This window comes from Lissotriton vulgaris, chromosome 1_2 (assembly GCF_964263255.1).
Source record: "Lissotriton vulgaris chromosome 1_2, aLisVul1.2, whole genome shotgun sequence".
NCBI lineage: Eukaryota > Metazoa > Chordata > Amphibia > Caudata > Salamandridae > Lissotriton > Lissotriton vulgaris.
The window spans coordinates 316062170-316077534 of NC_141686.1; the positions used below are offsets into that span (position 1 = coordinate 316062170).

The following is a 15365-nucleotide window of genomic DNA, read 5'->3' on the forward strand; positions in this document are numbered from 1 at the left end:
TTTATTAAGTTGGTAGTAAGAGTTGTGTTTGTGTGTTCATGTACAGGTTGGGGGTAAGAGTTGTGTTTATGTGTGTAGTATATTTGGACCTGTCTTTATTAGGGTGGTCCTAAGAGTTGTGGTTTTGTGTGCAGTATAGGTAGGCCTGTCTTTATTAGGTTAGTAGTAAGAGTTGTGTTGTGGGCAGTACAAGTGGCACTTGTCTTTATTAGATTGGTAGTAAGATGTGTGTCTTATTGTGCAGTACAGTTGGGCCTGTCTTTATTGGGTTGGTAGTAAGAGTTGTGTTTTTGTGTGTAGTACAGGTGGGCCGGTTTTTATTCTCCCCTTGTGTCACTTAAGTGTGGAGGGTCTGGACTTTAAATGCACTTGTTCTTAAGAGTTTTGTTGATGTTTGGATTCCTCATCAATTTGTCAAACTATCGTGCTCGGGAGCTCTCCACTGACCGTCCTGTTCACTCTTCTGGCTGCAACTGGCATCGTGTATACAACTATATATTAATATATAGTTGGCGATATCCTGCACCAATGAAAGAGGAAGTACATTGATAATACTCAACTAGATATTCCTGAAATTTAAACTCAAGGTACTCATAGTAAATCCCCTTGAGAAACAAAGTTGAATAATCTGCAACAACTTTTTAAGCTGATTGAACAAAGCGAAACAAACAAACCAATCTAGATTGTTTTAAAAAATGAAAATAGTGTCCTGAAGGTGACTATTTCTTTCACCGAAACTACGCGTCGACAACATTTTCTTCTTAGAACATGAATTGTTTTATTATGTATTATGTTTTTTTAATAAATATGACGATGTTTTTACAAATGTGATTCAAAAAGAGAGAAAAACTGGATAAATAAAATAAGAGCTAGAAATCTACCTTTCTGATCTCCTGCCCTTATTGTACCTTGTTGAGAATGGGTTAAGGTTTAGATATTGTATAAATGTAAATTTGTTGATCTGCTGTGAAACTCTACGCCATACCTTATTGGATACTAATATAGTACTCGCTGAAGATCTGTTGAGATCTTCTCCTTATCAATCAGGGAAAAGGGACTATTGTATTTGTCTATTGTAAACTCATCCCCTTTTCCTAAAAAGGATTCCTCCCTATATACTTTTTGAATCTTGATAATTACAGTTAGGCATGTCTTCCATTAGTATGTAGTACTACTGCTGGTCATGTCTTTCTACGATATGTTGTACGGCTAGGCATGTCTTCCATTGGTATGTAGTACAGTTGGGCATGTCTTTCTAAGATATGTTGTACGGTTAGGCATGTCTTCCATTGGTATGTAGTACAGTTGGGCATGTCTTTCTACTATATGTTGTACGGTTAGGCATGTCTTCCATTGGTATGTAGTACAGTTGGGCATGTCTTTGTATGATATGTTGTACGGTTAGGCATGTCTTCCATCGGTATGTAGTACAGTTGGGCATGTCTTTGTATGATATGTTGTACGGTTAGGCATGTCATCCATTGGTATGTGGTATAGTTGGGCATTTCTTTGTACGATATCTTTTATTGTTAGGCATGTCTTCCATTGGTATGTAGTACAGTTGGGCATGTCTTTGTATGATATGTATGATATGTTGTACAGTTAGGTATGTCTTCCATTGGTATGTAGTACAGTTGGGCATGTCTTTCTACTATATGTTGTACGGTTAGGCATGTCTTCCATTGGTATGTAGTACAGTTGGGCATGTCTTTGTATGATATGTTGTACGGTTAGGCATGTCTTCCATTGGTATGTAGTACAGTTGGGCATGTCTTTGTATGATATGTTGTACAGTTAGGCACGCTTCCATTGGTATGTAGTGCAGTTGGGCATGTCTTTCTACGATATGTTGTACGGTTAGGCATGTCTTCCATTGGTATGTAGTACAGTTGGGCATGTCTTTGTATGATATGTTGTACGGTTAGGCATGTCTTCCATTAGTATGTAGTACAGTTGGGCATGTCTTTCTACGATATGTTGTACAGTTAGGCATGTCTTCCATTGGTATGTAGTGCAGTTGGGCATGTCTTTCTACGATATGTTGTACGGTTAGGCATGTCTTCCATTGGTATGTAGTACAGTTGGGCATGTCTTTCTACGATATGTTGTACGGTTAGGCATGTCTTCCATTGGTATGTAGTGCAGTTGGGCATCTCTAAGTACGATATGTTCTATGGTTAGGCAGGTCTTCCATTGGTATTTGGCCCCTGGCTAAACCTATCCTTCCAGTTCTAAATCTATCATTCAAAGTCATCCATCCTTCCACTCATCCATCCTCCCATCCTTTCGCTCGTCCATCCATCCACTTTCACCCCCTCCATCCACCCTTTCATTCATACCCATCCTTTCACTCATCCCTCCATCCATCCTTCCTTTTGCTCTTCCATCTTTCACCCCTCCATCCTTATTGTCCGTCAAATTCATTCACCTTTTCACTCATCCCTCCATCCATCCTTTTGCTCTTCCATCTTTCACTCTAACCATCCTCCTTTTTACTCATATCCATCCACTCTTTCATTCATCCCTCCATTCACCGTTTCACTCAACTATTCACCCTTCTACCCATCAATCTATCCATCCTTAGACCCAGCCATCCATCCACCCATTCCACCATCCATTCATCCACTCTTTCTCTCATCCATCAAGCCACTCTTTCATTCAACCATTCATCCATTCACTTATCCATCCACTTTCACCCCATCCATCCATTCATTCACCTTTGCACTCATCCCTCCATTCTTTCACTCATCCATCCTACATCCTTTCACTCATTCATCCATGTATATATCCTTTCACTCAATTGTGAACCTTTGTCTGGACCTGCAGAAAGAAGAGGCCCATCAAGAACTCTACAGCAGCTGTAGGTGCTACAGCTGCGTGTTCAGATGCCCTTGGTGCATGCATGAAGTGAGACGAGAGGCCCCGTGCAAGGACAGACATGAGGGTGTGCCTGAGGACTGCCTGAATTCCCAGTGGGGAAACTATTGAGCGTTATTGAAAGCCCTGGATGATGTGGGATATGAGAGGCCAAGGGGGGCGGGTCAGGGCAGTCAGAGGGGGCAGCAGAGGGGGGTGGGGTGAGATAAGCAAATTCAGGCAACGGGTGAAAAATAAGGTGCACAGTAAAGGCAAAGTGCTAAGGAGGATTTGGGGATTTGCAGTTGGGCATGCCTTTGTACGATATGTTGTATGGTGAGGCATGTCTTCCAGTGGAATGTAGTACAGTTGGGCATGTCTTTGTACGATATCTTTTATTGTTAGGCATGTCTTCCATTGGTATGTAGTGCAGTTGGGCATGTCTTTGTACGATATGTGTTATGCTTAGGCATGTCTTCCATTGGTATGTAGTGCAGTTGGGCATGTCTTTTTAAGATATGTTGCATGGTTAGGCATGTCTTCCATTGGTATTTAGTGCAGTTGGGCATGCCTTTGTACGATATGTTGTATGGGTATGCATGTCTTCCATTGGTATGTAGTACAGTTGGGCATGTCTTTGTACGATATGTAGTACACTTAGGCATGTCTTTGCATAGTGTGTGGTGCAGATGTGCAGGTTGTATGGTTACATTTATTTTCTGCTATATATTTTAGCATGCCTTTGTATGGTCTCCAGTTCCGGCATGTCTTTACATAGTTTGTTAGGCATGTTTTGTGGTTTGCAGCACAGCTGGGCATTTTACATTGTGCACATACATGCTTATGTCTTCTCATGATCTGCCATGAAGTTAGACATGTCTCCAAACGCATCGTGTCTTTTGGCCTGGTGTGCCATAGCTGCCATGTCATGGTTTGCATGCCTCTGCTGGAATTTACATATAGTTTTCTTTGAATGGTGCATACTACAGGTGATTGTGTCTACACAGTGGGCGCTATATTCTTGACTGTCTGTGTTTGAGGCGCTATCCCAGTTAACCTGTTCCTCTTTCTCCCACTCCAGCTTCCGCTTGGCTCCTGTTCCCTGCTCTCCCATTGCTGGCGACTGGAGGCAGTCTCTTCATCTTGACGAACATGCAGGTGTGTGCACATGTCCCACCAAGTCTGGCATTGAACACCCAGAGGGCACCCATGTAAAGGGCATTCAAGAGGGAGAATGGTGGGGGGGAGGCGGGTAGGGAGGGTGGAAGAGGGCAGGAAAGGCATGGAGGGGGCAGGTGATGCACAAGAGGACAGAAGAGCACTGGAGAGAGAACCCAGAGAGTCCTAGAGTGTACAGGTGAGGTCATGAAAAAGAAAGGATGAGGCTCAGGGCAGGAGCGACCAGAGAGATGAAGAAAAAGAAATAGGATGTGAGGAGACCTGAAAGGACAGAGACCATTGAGGGAACATGAGGGCACACGAGTGATAAAAAGCAAGAGGAGAGAATTTAGGGGCAGAGAGTTGAGGGAAAATCTTTCAGTGCCTCCCTTTGAGTTTCAAGAAGAGACTTATCCAAGCATTAATCATCAGCTGCTTGGGTAATGGCAATAAATTAATTCCATGTAGCTAAAATGCAGGTAGTTCAAAACACCCCTGCCCGCATAGTCAAGAACTTGCCCCCATAGAGACCGACCACTCCCATGCTTAAAACCTCTATTTGCTCTGCATTAAAAAGATAGCATTGTTTAAATTCCCCTGCCTGAGCTACAAATATCGGTCAGGCTTAGGTCCAAAATATCTTCAGGATAGACATTCCATACCTTCCTGATAGGAACCTAAGATCAGAAAATTACCTTCTGCTACATCCTCAGTGCATTCGTATATCAAAATATGGCGGCCTAGTATTTTCCTATCTCTCACCATACCACTGAAATAAGCTCCCTCTGTTTATTCATGCATGTCCTCGTTTTTCTAGTCTCTTTCATTCCCTGCCTGTCAGAGCTCCGAGATGTTCCTTCGGGGCAGAGTCATTGCACCATATCAAGATCTAATTAACATAACATAACATGAGGGTACATGGCAGTTAAAAAGCTAGAGGAGAGAAGTGAGGGGGCATCACAGATGTAAATCAAGATGAGAGAAGTGGGAGAGAGGGAAATGAGGGAACCTGACAGATAAAAAATAAGAGAAGAGAAGTGAGAGGACAGAGAATTGAGGGAACATGAGGTGTCATGATGGATGCACGGCAAATGGAGAGAAATGGGGGAGATGGTGAGAAATGATGGGACACAAAGGGACAGGGCAGTTGAAAAGCAAGAAGAGAGAAGTGAAAGAAAATTATAAGAACGTGAAGGGACATGACAGACAAAGCAGAATAGTGGGGCGAGAGAGTATTGAGGAAACATGAGGAGACAAGACCTATACAATGCAAGAGGAGAGAAGTGAGGGGCAGAGAGAGTTGAGGTGACTTCACAGATGGGAATCACGAGGAAAGAAACGGGAGAGAAAGAATTCAGGAAACATAAGGGGACATGACAGGTAAAAAGCAAGAAGAGAGACGTGGGGGTACAGAGTATTGAGGGAACATGAGGGGACATTAAAGATAGAAAAGCAAGTGTAGTAAATTAGGGGGACAGAGAGTTGAGGGAGCACAAGGGTACATAACAGATGCAAGACGAGAGGAGAGAAGTTAGAGCACAGAGAGAATTGAGGGAACATGAGGGGACATGACAGATTGAAACCAAGAGAAAAGAAGTGAGGGGACATGAGAGCATTAGCGATGCAGAGGGGATGAGGGGTTGAATGAGAGATGTCCGGAAACAGGAGAGTGACCCAAGTGGGGACAAGAACATTGCATGAGGGATGTAAAAGAGCAGCAGAGGGACACGAGAGATGCAGAGATGAGGGAAAAGGAGGGGCTTGAGTGATGAGATAGAGACAGGGGCATGAAGTAATGAAGAGCCATAGTCCTGAAGGATGGAGAGAGGGAACTAGCAAAGCCTTGAGGAACAGAGTGAGGCCTGGAGTGATGGAAAGGAGCCCGAGGGGTGAAAAGAGGGAGGCCTGGAAGAAAGGAATACACATGTATGGACTGGAGGATCGCTAAAGGCACAAAGAGGCACCTGGAGGAATAGAGAGACACATGGAGGGATGGCGAGAGACATGAGGAGGTTGAGAAATGGCTTGGAAAGAGGCCTCTAGGGATGGAGAGGCCTGAAGGGATGGAGAAGTGGTGGTGTGGAGAGAGAGGCCTGGAGTAGTGTAGAGACACATAGGGGGTGAATGTGCCTGGATGGTTGGAGAGAGGACCTGGAGGGCTGGCAGGAGATGCATGGATGGGTGTAGTGAGGGCCTAGGAGGGAGATAGAAGGTCTGGAAGGCGGAAGAGAGAGTCTGACGGATTGGTAGACACATGGAGTGATGGGGGATGCCTGGAGGAATAGAGAGAGACATTGGGTGTGGAGAAAGGGCCTGAGAGAGGCCTGGAGGGAAGGAGAGGGCAGAATTAAGTGACCACCAGGGGCTCATTGCTGGGCGTTTCCTTCTCTCTGACCTCCGGCTGACTCCCTCTGCAGGTTGGGAACCTCTTCGGCCAGCACAGGTCCACCATCATCACTCTCTACAACGGGGCCTACGGCTCCTCCTCGGCTGTCTTCCTGCTCATCAAGGTAATGCTATGAATTTACTACGGTTGCTTGTTGCATTGCATGCTTCTGCCAGTGCTAAATCTGTGCCTTCACAGGTGAACCCTGATGTGTCAGGGGTGGTTCAGAAACCACTTGTGTTACTGGTGTCCTGTGGGGGCGAATAGCCCACAAAAGACTTCAGGGATACTGAAGGCCCTGCTGTTCTGGAGGGGCAGAGGTAGTACTGGCCTGACATTAGAAGGTGCAGTGTGATGACACTTCCTCTTCCCTAGGCGGTCAGACAGCTGGTCAGAAGTCTCACCCCATTTGTTCACCCTTGGGTGGTCTCGAGGCAGGTGGTGGAGGGCTGACCACCTTGGTAGACCTTGGTGGTGGCCTGCTCTCTGTATCCATAGTGCCTTTGGGATGAAGTGCTCCTACAACCCCCTCAGGCTCCTACTGTGTTGCTTGAACTTTAAATACCTTGAAAAAACAAGAGACAAGAGGCGTTTGGCAAAACTGGAACAGTTTGTTTAATTAAATAGGGCGGCAGTGATCGGTCTGCGGGCCATTTTTATACAGTTCATTGTATGCAATAAAGTATTTCCGGAGGTCCATGTATGGTAAGCTATGCAAGTTGTTGCCTTTGGAGTCATAAATTAATTGTCTAATGGAAAGTACAGGTTGGACTCAACCGTGCATGGACACAATGGGGCCAGGGGGTAACGTGTCCAGATGTCAAGGCATGGGGAGCACATGATCACTGCTCCCCATGCTGTGTCCTAATCGGCTCGCCTTAGTTATTAAATCTACTTTCGCGTGTACCTGGACGTGTCTGCAGATTGCTGGGTGCGAAAGCGCCCTCTTTAAGATCATCATCAGCCCCCAGTTCTCGCTGTCAGGGATGGTCGTTTATCGCCCCCCAGGCAGTGATGTTGCTTTCAGGGGTGCCTTCCCGGAAGCGGTAAGCACGCTGGCGAGTGGATGCGCCAATTTTTCTATCTTAGGTGACTTCAACCTCCACTTTGACAAGCAAGAGATTGTGGCTATCAGTGGTTTCGTGGCGGATCTGGAGGCCCTTCAGTTAACTCAAATTGTTTCCCAACCCACACATGTGGCTGGTCACATTTTGGATCCGTTCTTTACCAATCTAGCGGATGCCCAAGTTCATTGCTGTTTCTCCTGTGGTGTGGACTGACCACTTCCTGGTGTCCGTCTGGCTACCCCTTCCTGTAACCCCTACTATTCCACCTCCCAAGTGGATTCCTCGGCGCCACTGGAATAAGCTTAGGCTAGAGGACCTTCATCACATCATGGCTGAAGAGCCATTAGGCCCTCTGCTTAATGCCACCTCGGGCTATGACCTGTTTTGCAGCTGGATTACTAAGGCGCTTGACGCTTTGGTACCTATCATCTCTAGTAAATCCAGTTCCCGGCAGGCGAGCCCTTGGTATGACAGTGCTCTCCGCGCTTTGAAGGGTTCTTGTAGACGGGCAGAAAGGGAGTGGCGTAAGACGTATGATGCCGCTAAAAAAACTGCGTATTTGGCTTCTGTCAATCTCTACCATCGAGCCATATGTAGAACCTGTGCGGCGTTCTACGCGACAGAATTCCGTAGCAGCATCAATCCATCTAAGACCATCTTTAAAACTATCAAAGATCTGATGGCTAAGAGAGCTGCTCCGCAAGTGGACGGTTCCATTTCCCACTGTGAAACTCTAGCCTCTTTTTTCTTGGACAAAGTCAAGAACATCTATCAGTCGTTCTCTAGTACGACGTCCCCGATCCCCCTGAATGGCGCCCGCAGTGGTCCGGCGTTGCACTCGCTCCCCACTCTCTCTGGGGATGACTTTGTCAAGTGGGCACAGCGAGTCAAATCTGGCTCGCCTGCGGACCCTTTAAGATCTGCCCTTTTCAGGGACCCTTCTTTTCAGGGGCGCGCGATAGTGTTCTCACTGATCAATCTTTCCCTGACCTCAGGTATCGTTCCCGCCAAGTGGAAGCAAGCGGTGGTTTCCCCGATCCTGAAAAAAACATCTTTGGATCCTTTAAAACCAGAGCATATGACCCGGGCCAATGTCCTCGACCCTATGCAGAATGGGTTCCGTGCTGGTCACAGCACGGAGACGGCCCTTCTGGCAATGGTAGAACATCTGCGGATTGTGTTGGATGCAGGTCAAACGGCAGCGCTTATTTTATTAGACCTTAGCGCTGCCTTTGACACCGTGTCCCACCGCATCCTTCTACACCGCCTGGATGGCATTGGCATCTGTGGCTCTGCTCTGCAGTGGATCCGCTCCTTCCTTAGCGATCGCTCCTTCTGCGTTGCCACACCTCCTTTTCAGTCCAAATACCATCCGCTGGACCTGGGGGTCCCCCAGGGCTCCTCGCTGAGTCCCACGCTTTTTAACCTTTACGTGCAACCGCTGGCTGATGTCGCCAGGCAGTGGGGCCTAACCATGGTCTCTTATGCCGACGACACGCAGCTAGCGGTTACGATCAGCGGGGATGCCGAACAGGATGCCCCCAAGTTCCGTAATGGGCTGAGAGAGGTGGCCAGCTGGATGAATAACAACTGTCTCCAGCTGAACGCGAAAAAAACTGAGGTGATGATCGTTGGAAGAGATGTGGACCGCTGGGGGGACAGTTGGTGGCCGCCTGAGCTGGTGCCGGCCCCTTTACCAGTGCTGGAACTCGGAAACCTGGGAGTATGGCTTGATCATACACTCTGCTTTACGACTCACACTAAGAAAGTGGCGGCAGGTTGTTTTGGTGTCCTACGGGGATTAAGGCCGGTGCTCAAATTTTTTGATGCTCCGACAAGACAGCTGGTCATCCAAGCGATGATTATCTCCCGGTTGGATTATGCCAGCTCGCTCCTACTTGGAGCAAATCAAGCGGAGATCCTTCGCCTACAACGGGTACAGAATGCAGCGGCGAGGGCGGTGGTTGGTTTGCCACGGATCTGTCCTACTTCTAACACTTTACGGTCCTTACATTGGCTACCGATCAAAAGTAGAATCCACTTTAAAGCTCTCAGCCTGGCTTTTAAAATTTTAAAAAGGTCGGCACCCGAGATACTCAATAATCTTGTAACTCCCTACGTCCCGACTCGCCCTCTCAGATCTCTTGGCCAATCCCTTGTGGTTGTCCCACGCTTCAGACTCAGTCGGATGGGCGGTCGTTCCTTTCGCGTGAGAGCTGCGATTCTCTGGAACGCCCTTCCTTTAGAAATCCGCCTGTTAGAGGACTTATTAGCATTTCGCAGGGCCCTGAAAACCCTTTTGTTTTAATTCCCTACCTCCTTCTCTTTTTCCTGTTTTAGTGTTGTGTTGTGACCACCATTCCCTGCGCCAGGACGCTCCTTAGCTGGAGCATCTGTGCGCAATAAAAATGTCAATAACATAACATAACATGTTCCTAACTCATGTGACATATGAATTTATGGTGTTTTGGGAACGTGCATACCCTCTGGCCATTTCTGCTTCATTGGGGCCAATCTCTCTTTACCATTGTGGTGTCGCTGCGCCCATCTGTGAGATTGTTCTAGGGTTTCTTGTTCATGCATTTCTCTGCCGGCTACGTGCCACCCCACCTGTGACCTATCAATCCGTGTCCTCGGGCTTGGGTCTCAGACCCTGCCTGATTGCATATATGCAAGTTGGTGTTGATGTGGAGTTCACAACGGGAGAATTTGTTAATAAAGATGCGATATAATTGGCATTACTGAATGAATAGTTTTTCATGTTAGCATCGTTTTTTCCCCATATTAACAACTGGACATAGAAAGTCAGCCTTGTCTGCGTGGTCATCCCAAATATTTAGCTTTTTTCTGAACCTTGTATTGTTGCTGGCTTTAGAACTCTGTGCACTTTAACCTTGTTAACCAGCGGTAAGGTAAGGTGCCTGTTCCCCCCACTTAAACATAGTCGAATTAGCATACTCCTAACTAGTATTTTTAATTTGCCTATAAGTCACTACTATATGATACAACAAAATTTACCCAGCACCTTGAGAACCTCGTGGGTGATTTGCCACTCTTATAAATCCTGATTGATTTATTGATTGAAAAGTTAAATGCCACTAGTGGACTGCAGCACTTATTCTAGCATCCACTATAGTGCCAGTCCTGTGCACACATGACTTTAGGTATACCACTGCAGCCTGACTGTACCGAGCAAAACATGCACAGCGACCCCTCAAAATAAACCATATAACAAGTAAAAGCTTCTTATGTTAATAAGTCACCCCATGTAGTCCTTGTAGCAAATAAGTCAGGGTGCATGGCATTTAAAAGCAGGACATGTAGAAATGTAATGCGAGTATCTCCTTACAGTTACTGGCACCCAAATGCAAATATCTCCATGGCAGACCTAGCTGTCCTGTGTAGAAAACTAGAGTCTGCTGGCTACTTCTACCTGCAGATTATTATTATTGAGCTTATAAAGCGCCTGGTTACTCCAACAGAGTGTCCCAACGCTAGGACGTCACAGACCCTGACCACATGCCTCCCACCCCCCCAAACCGGTCCTAAGATGTATAACTGCCTCCCTCAAGCCTACTGACATCACTCTCCAAGGGGATCTTGAAAAAACAGGTTTTTAATTTTTTACGAAACACTGTTTCCCCTTGACAGGTCCTCAATTCCATTTGTAGGTTATTCCAGGCCTTTGCAGCAAGAAAACCAAAGGAACTACCTCTTGACTGGACTTTGCGCACCTTCTGCACTACCAGCTTCGCAGTGCCCCTAGATCTCAAATTCCGGGTAGCTCTATAAGCACAGGGCCTTAAAAGTAATTCTCGCTTGTACCGGGGGCCAGTGAAGGCCCCTCAGAGCTGCTCCCGCCGATGTCTGCCTAGGGATATTCAGTATCACCCGGGCAGCTGTATTTTGGACCTTCTGTAAAATGTTCAGATTACATTTAGTAACTCCAAAATGGAGGATGTTACAGTAGTCCAGACGGGACAGGACAAGAGCCTGCACAACGGTTGTTTTGGCATCTACTTATCCAATATTTTGCGCATCGTTTTTAAAATGCCAAAATGTGTTCCAGCCACAGCTGATATCTGTCCTTGTAGAGCAAACCCAAGCGTCGGTCTGGATCTGAAAACCTTGAAGCTCTCAAATCGCCGGTAAGGGCCCTGGCTTCTCTCAAATCGCCGGTAAGGGCCCTGGCTTCATATTTAAACCGGAAGTGGCATCAGATGATGTAGTCAAATCCATATTGCACTTTCCCCAGTGCCTTTGTCATGGAGCTGGAGCCTTAATCTCTGAGGTATTTTTTCCTCTCACAAAATACCAAAAGTGCAGTACCATGCTCCCTAAAAACAATCGGGGTTTAAACGGGATAGATGTCCATCACGGACCCTAACCTTATTGACTCTGGTGCCTTGTTTGACCACAACTCATTTTGGCCTAAGCCAAGGATGACAGATGGAGTAGCAAATGTTCCAGGCACTGTTCAAAGTCACCATTTATCATCTGGAAGCAGCCAGAAGAAGCATAGGAAGACCAAGCAATGGTCCAGGGGTTTGCCACCCCATCGCTGCTCCTCTCCCACTGTACATTAGCCCTCGAAGCCGAAGTTGCTCCAACATCTGTACTGTGCCTGGTCCTGGATCGACCTCAGACTGCAAGTAAACCTTCTAGTGACATGATCGGTGCCTCCCAGACCACGTCAATGCCATCTTTCCTCGAGATCCTGAGGCTAGGGTCAGAACCACCAGCATACTTCAGTGCCATGTACTCCCTTTCTGCAAGGGTATCCATACCATCCAGCATTCCTGTGCATCTCCATATGGACAATCCATGTTCCTCCCTATGACCCCAATGCGAACTGGCCCCTTATCATTGACCTCGATTCAGACTCCACATTGCTTCAACTCACTAGTACGATACACGACCCCTTGGGAAGCTCTGTTGCCTCAGGCACAACCTCCCTCTCCACATCCGGCGCCAGATAGAACGCCTCTGGTGCCCCCACTCGATGCTGTTCTAGAGAACAAATCCTGCAAAGAAATCCAACTTGTTTTTGAGTTTTCTAAAAGGGTTTTTACTTTTGCCAATGGTAGCCATACCAGTGCAAACTCAGCAGCAGCCAAACCCACTGGTCAAACAGTACAGATGCAGAGCAGAAGAAGGGGCGGTGGATCCCACCAGCAGTCCTCCTCCTCCTCCTCTCCTGCACCACCAGAAAATCAGACCTAATGTGCTCCCCCAAACCTCTTTGGCCAGTTAAGGTCTACCATTGTCACCCTCTGCAGCAGCGCTTTCGACTATTCCTCCACCGTTTTCCTACTCATCAATCAATCAGGAGTTTGTTAAAGCGCAACTACTCACCCGTAAGAGTCTCCAGGCGCTAGGGGTGGGGGGGGGGTGCAGGTTCCATTCCATCAAGGAGGGGGTCTGTCGAAGAGCCAGGTTTTGAGGTTTCTTGCGAAGATGGGGAGCGATGTTGTCTGTCTGAGGTGGAGCGGAAGGGCGTTCCATGCTTTGGCCACGAGGAAGGAGAAGGAGCGGCCTCCCGATCTGGTCTTTCTGGTGCGGGAGACCTCGGCGTAGGAGAGCTGGGCTGATAGTAGGGTCCTTTGGGGTGCGTGGAATTTGAGCCGGCTGTTTAGGTATGCTGGTCCGGTGCCGTGGAGGGCCTTGTGTGCGTGGGTGAGCATCTTAAAGGTGATTCTCGCCTCGATGGGGAGCCAGTGGAGTGTGTGCAGGTGCTGGGAGATGTGGCAGTGTTTTAGCAGGTTGAGGACCAGTCTTGCGGCGGCATTCTGGATGTTCTTTAGCTTGCGGATGAGGTTTTTGTTTATTCCGGCGTAGAGTGCGTTGCCGTAGTTGAGTCTGCTGGTGACCAGGGTGTGAGTGACTGTCTTTCGGTGTTCGAGGGGGATCCATTTGAAGGTCTTACGAAGGAGGCGGAGGGTGTGGAAGCAGGAAGATGAGACAGAGTTGATCTGGCGGTCCATTTTGAGCTCGGAGTCCAGGATGATTCCCAGGTTGCGTGCGTTCTGTGGGGGTTGGCGGGTTTCCGAGGGCGATGGGCCACCAGGTGTCGCTCCAGGCGTCTGGGTTTGGGCCCATGATGAGTACTTCTGTTTTGTTGGTGTTTAGTTGTAGGCAGCTGTTTTTCAGCCATTTGGCGACGGCTTCCAGGCCTTCTCGAAAGTTGCGTCTGGTGGTGTTGGGCTTGTTGGATAGGGAGAGGATGAGCTGGGTGTCGTCTGCGTATGTCACGATGTTGAGTCCGTAGGTTCTGATGATGGGGGCAAGTGGAGCCATGTAGATGTTGAAGAGCGTCGGGCTGAGGGAGGAGCCCTGGGGGACTTCGCAGGTGGTAGGCGTGGGGTCTGAGAGGAAAGGGGGGAGTCTGACCCGTTGTGTCCTGCCTGAGAGGAAGGAGCAGATCCAGTCGAGGGCCTTGTCCTGGATTCCTGCGTCGTAGAGTCTGCGTATTAGGGTGCGGTGGGAGACTGTGTCGAACGCCGCTGATAGGTCTAGGAGGATGAGGGCTACTGTTTCTCCTTTGCCCAGTAGGGTGCAGATGTCGTCTGTTGCGGCGAGGAGGGCGGTTTCCGTACTGTGTTTTTTTCTGAAGCCGGATTGGGAGGAGTCGAGGATGTTGTGTTCTTCAATGAATGTGGCGAGTTGGCTGTTGATGGCTTTCTCGATGATTTTCGCTGGGAAAGGGAGCAGGGAGATGGGTCTGTAGTTTTTGAGGTCTGTGGGGTCCGCTGAGGGTTTCTTGGCGTGTTTCCAGTCGTCGCGGAACGAGTCGGTCGCCAGGGAGCGGTTGATGGTGTGGCAGAGCATGGGTGCAATGGGGTCGGCTCTGTTGAAGATGTGGTGGGGGCAGGGGTCCGTGGGGGCCCCTGAGTGGATTGACTTCATTGTCTTCAGTGTGTCTTTGGTGGTTAGGACTGTCCAGTCATCAATCGCTGGTTTCCGGGTGTCGGGGGTGGTTGGTGAGGGTTCAGTGTGTTGGTTGTCTTCGTCGAAGTTGTCGTAGATGCTCTTGATTTTGTGGTGGAAAAAGGTGCTGAGTTTGTCGCAGAGGTCTTGTGAGGGAGGGATGTCGGTAGACTCGCTGGTGTGTTGGGCGAACTCCTTGATGATGCTGAAGAGTTCCTTGCTGTTGTGTGCGTGGGTGGAGATTCTGTCTTCAATCGCTTTTTTCCTCGTTTCTCTGAGTTGATGGTGAGCGTTGGTGGCGGCTCTGAAGCTGTTGTGGGCTTCTGTGGATTTGGTGTTTCTTCAGGCCTTTTCGAGGCGGCGGCATGTGCACCTGGACTCTCGAAGTTCGGTGGTAAACCATCTGGCTTTCTTGGCACGGGTATTGTTGTTTTTCTTGAGGGGGGCTATGGTGTTGGTGCTGTCCGAGATCCATCTATGCAGGGTTCGGGCTGCGGTGTTGGGGTCGTCGTTTTCCGCGATGGTTGGGGTGGAGTTGTTGAGTGAGGAGATGAGCTGGTCGTCGGTGATTTTGGTCCAGTTTCTATGTGGAAGCAGGTGCTGGTGTCTGTGGATGGTGGTGTTCTGAAGTTGAAGTGGACGCAACGATGGTCGGTCCATGGGAGTTCGGTGGTGTGGCTGAAGGTGATGGAGTTTCCTGTAGTGAAGAGGGGGTCGAGGGTGTGTCCTGCTGAGTGCGTGGACTCGGTCACGATCTGGCAGAGTCCAATGTTGTGGAGGTTGTCCAGGAGGCATGTGGTGTTGGGGTCCAGTTGATTGTCGAGGTGGAAGTTGAGGTCTCCCAGCAGGGTGTAGTTGGTGGATGCGATGGCCTGCGGGGAGATAATGTCCGTGATGGAGTTGGCGAAGGGTCCGCGGGGTCCAGGGGGTCGGTAGATGAGGGTTCCTCGGAGGGCGGCAGTGGGGCTGGC

General features: G+C 48.4%; 1 protein-coding gene across 1 annotated transcript in view; it reads left to right on the forward strand.

The window, feature by feature from the left end:
• Nucleotides 1-15365, forward strand: part of LOC147736606 (equilibrative nucleobase transporter 1-like) — a 767478-nt gene that overhangs the window by 209710 nt on the left and 542403 nt on the right. The window contains exons 4-5 of the mRNA XM_086953784.1: nt 3938-4014; nt 6432-6524. Of these exons, the coding sequence (XP_086809910.1) occupies nt 3938-4014; nt 6432-6524 (170 nt within the window). The remainder of the gene's footprint in view (nt 1-3937; nt 4015-6431; nt 6525-15365) is intronic.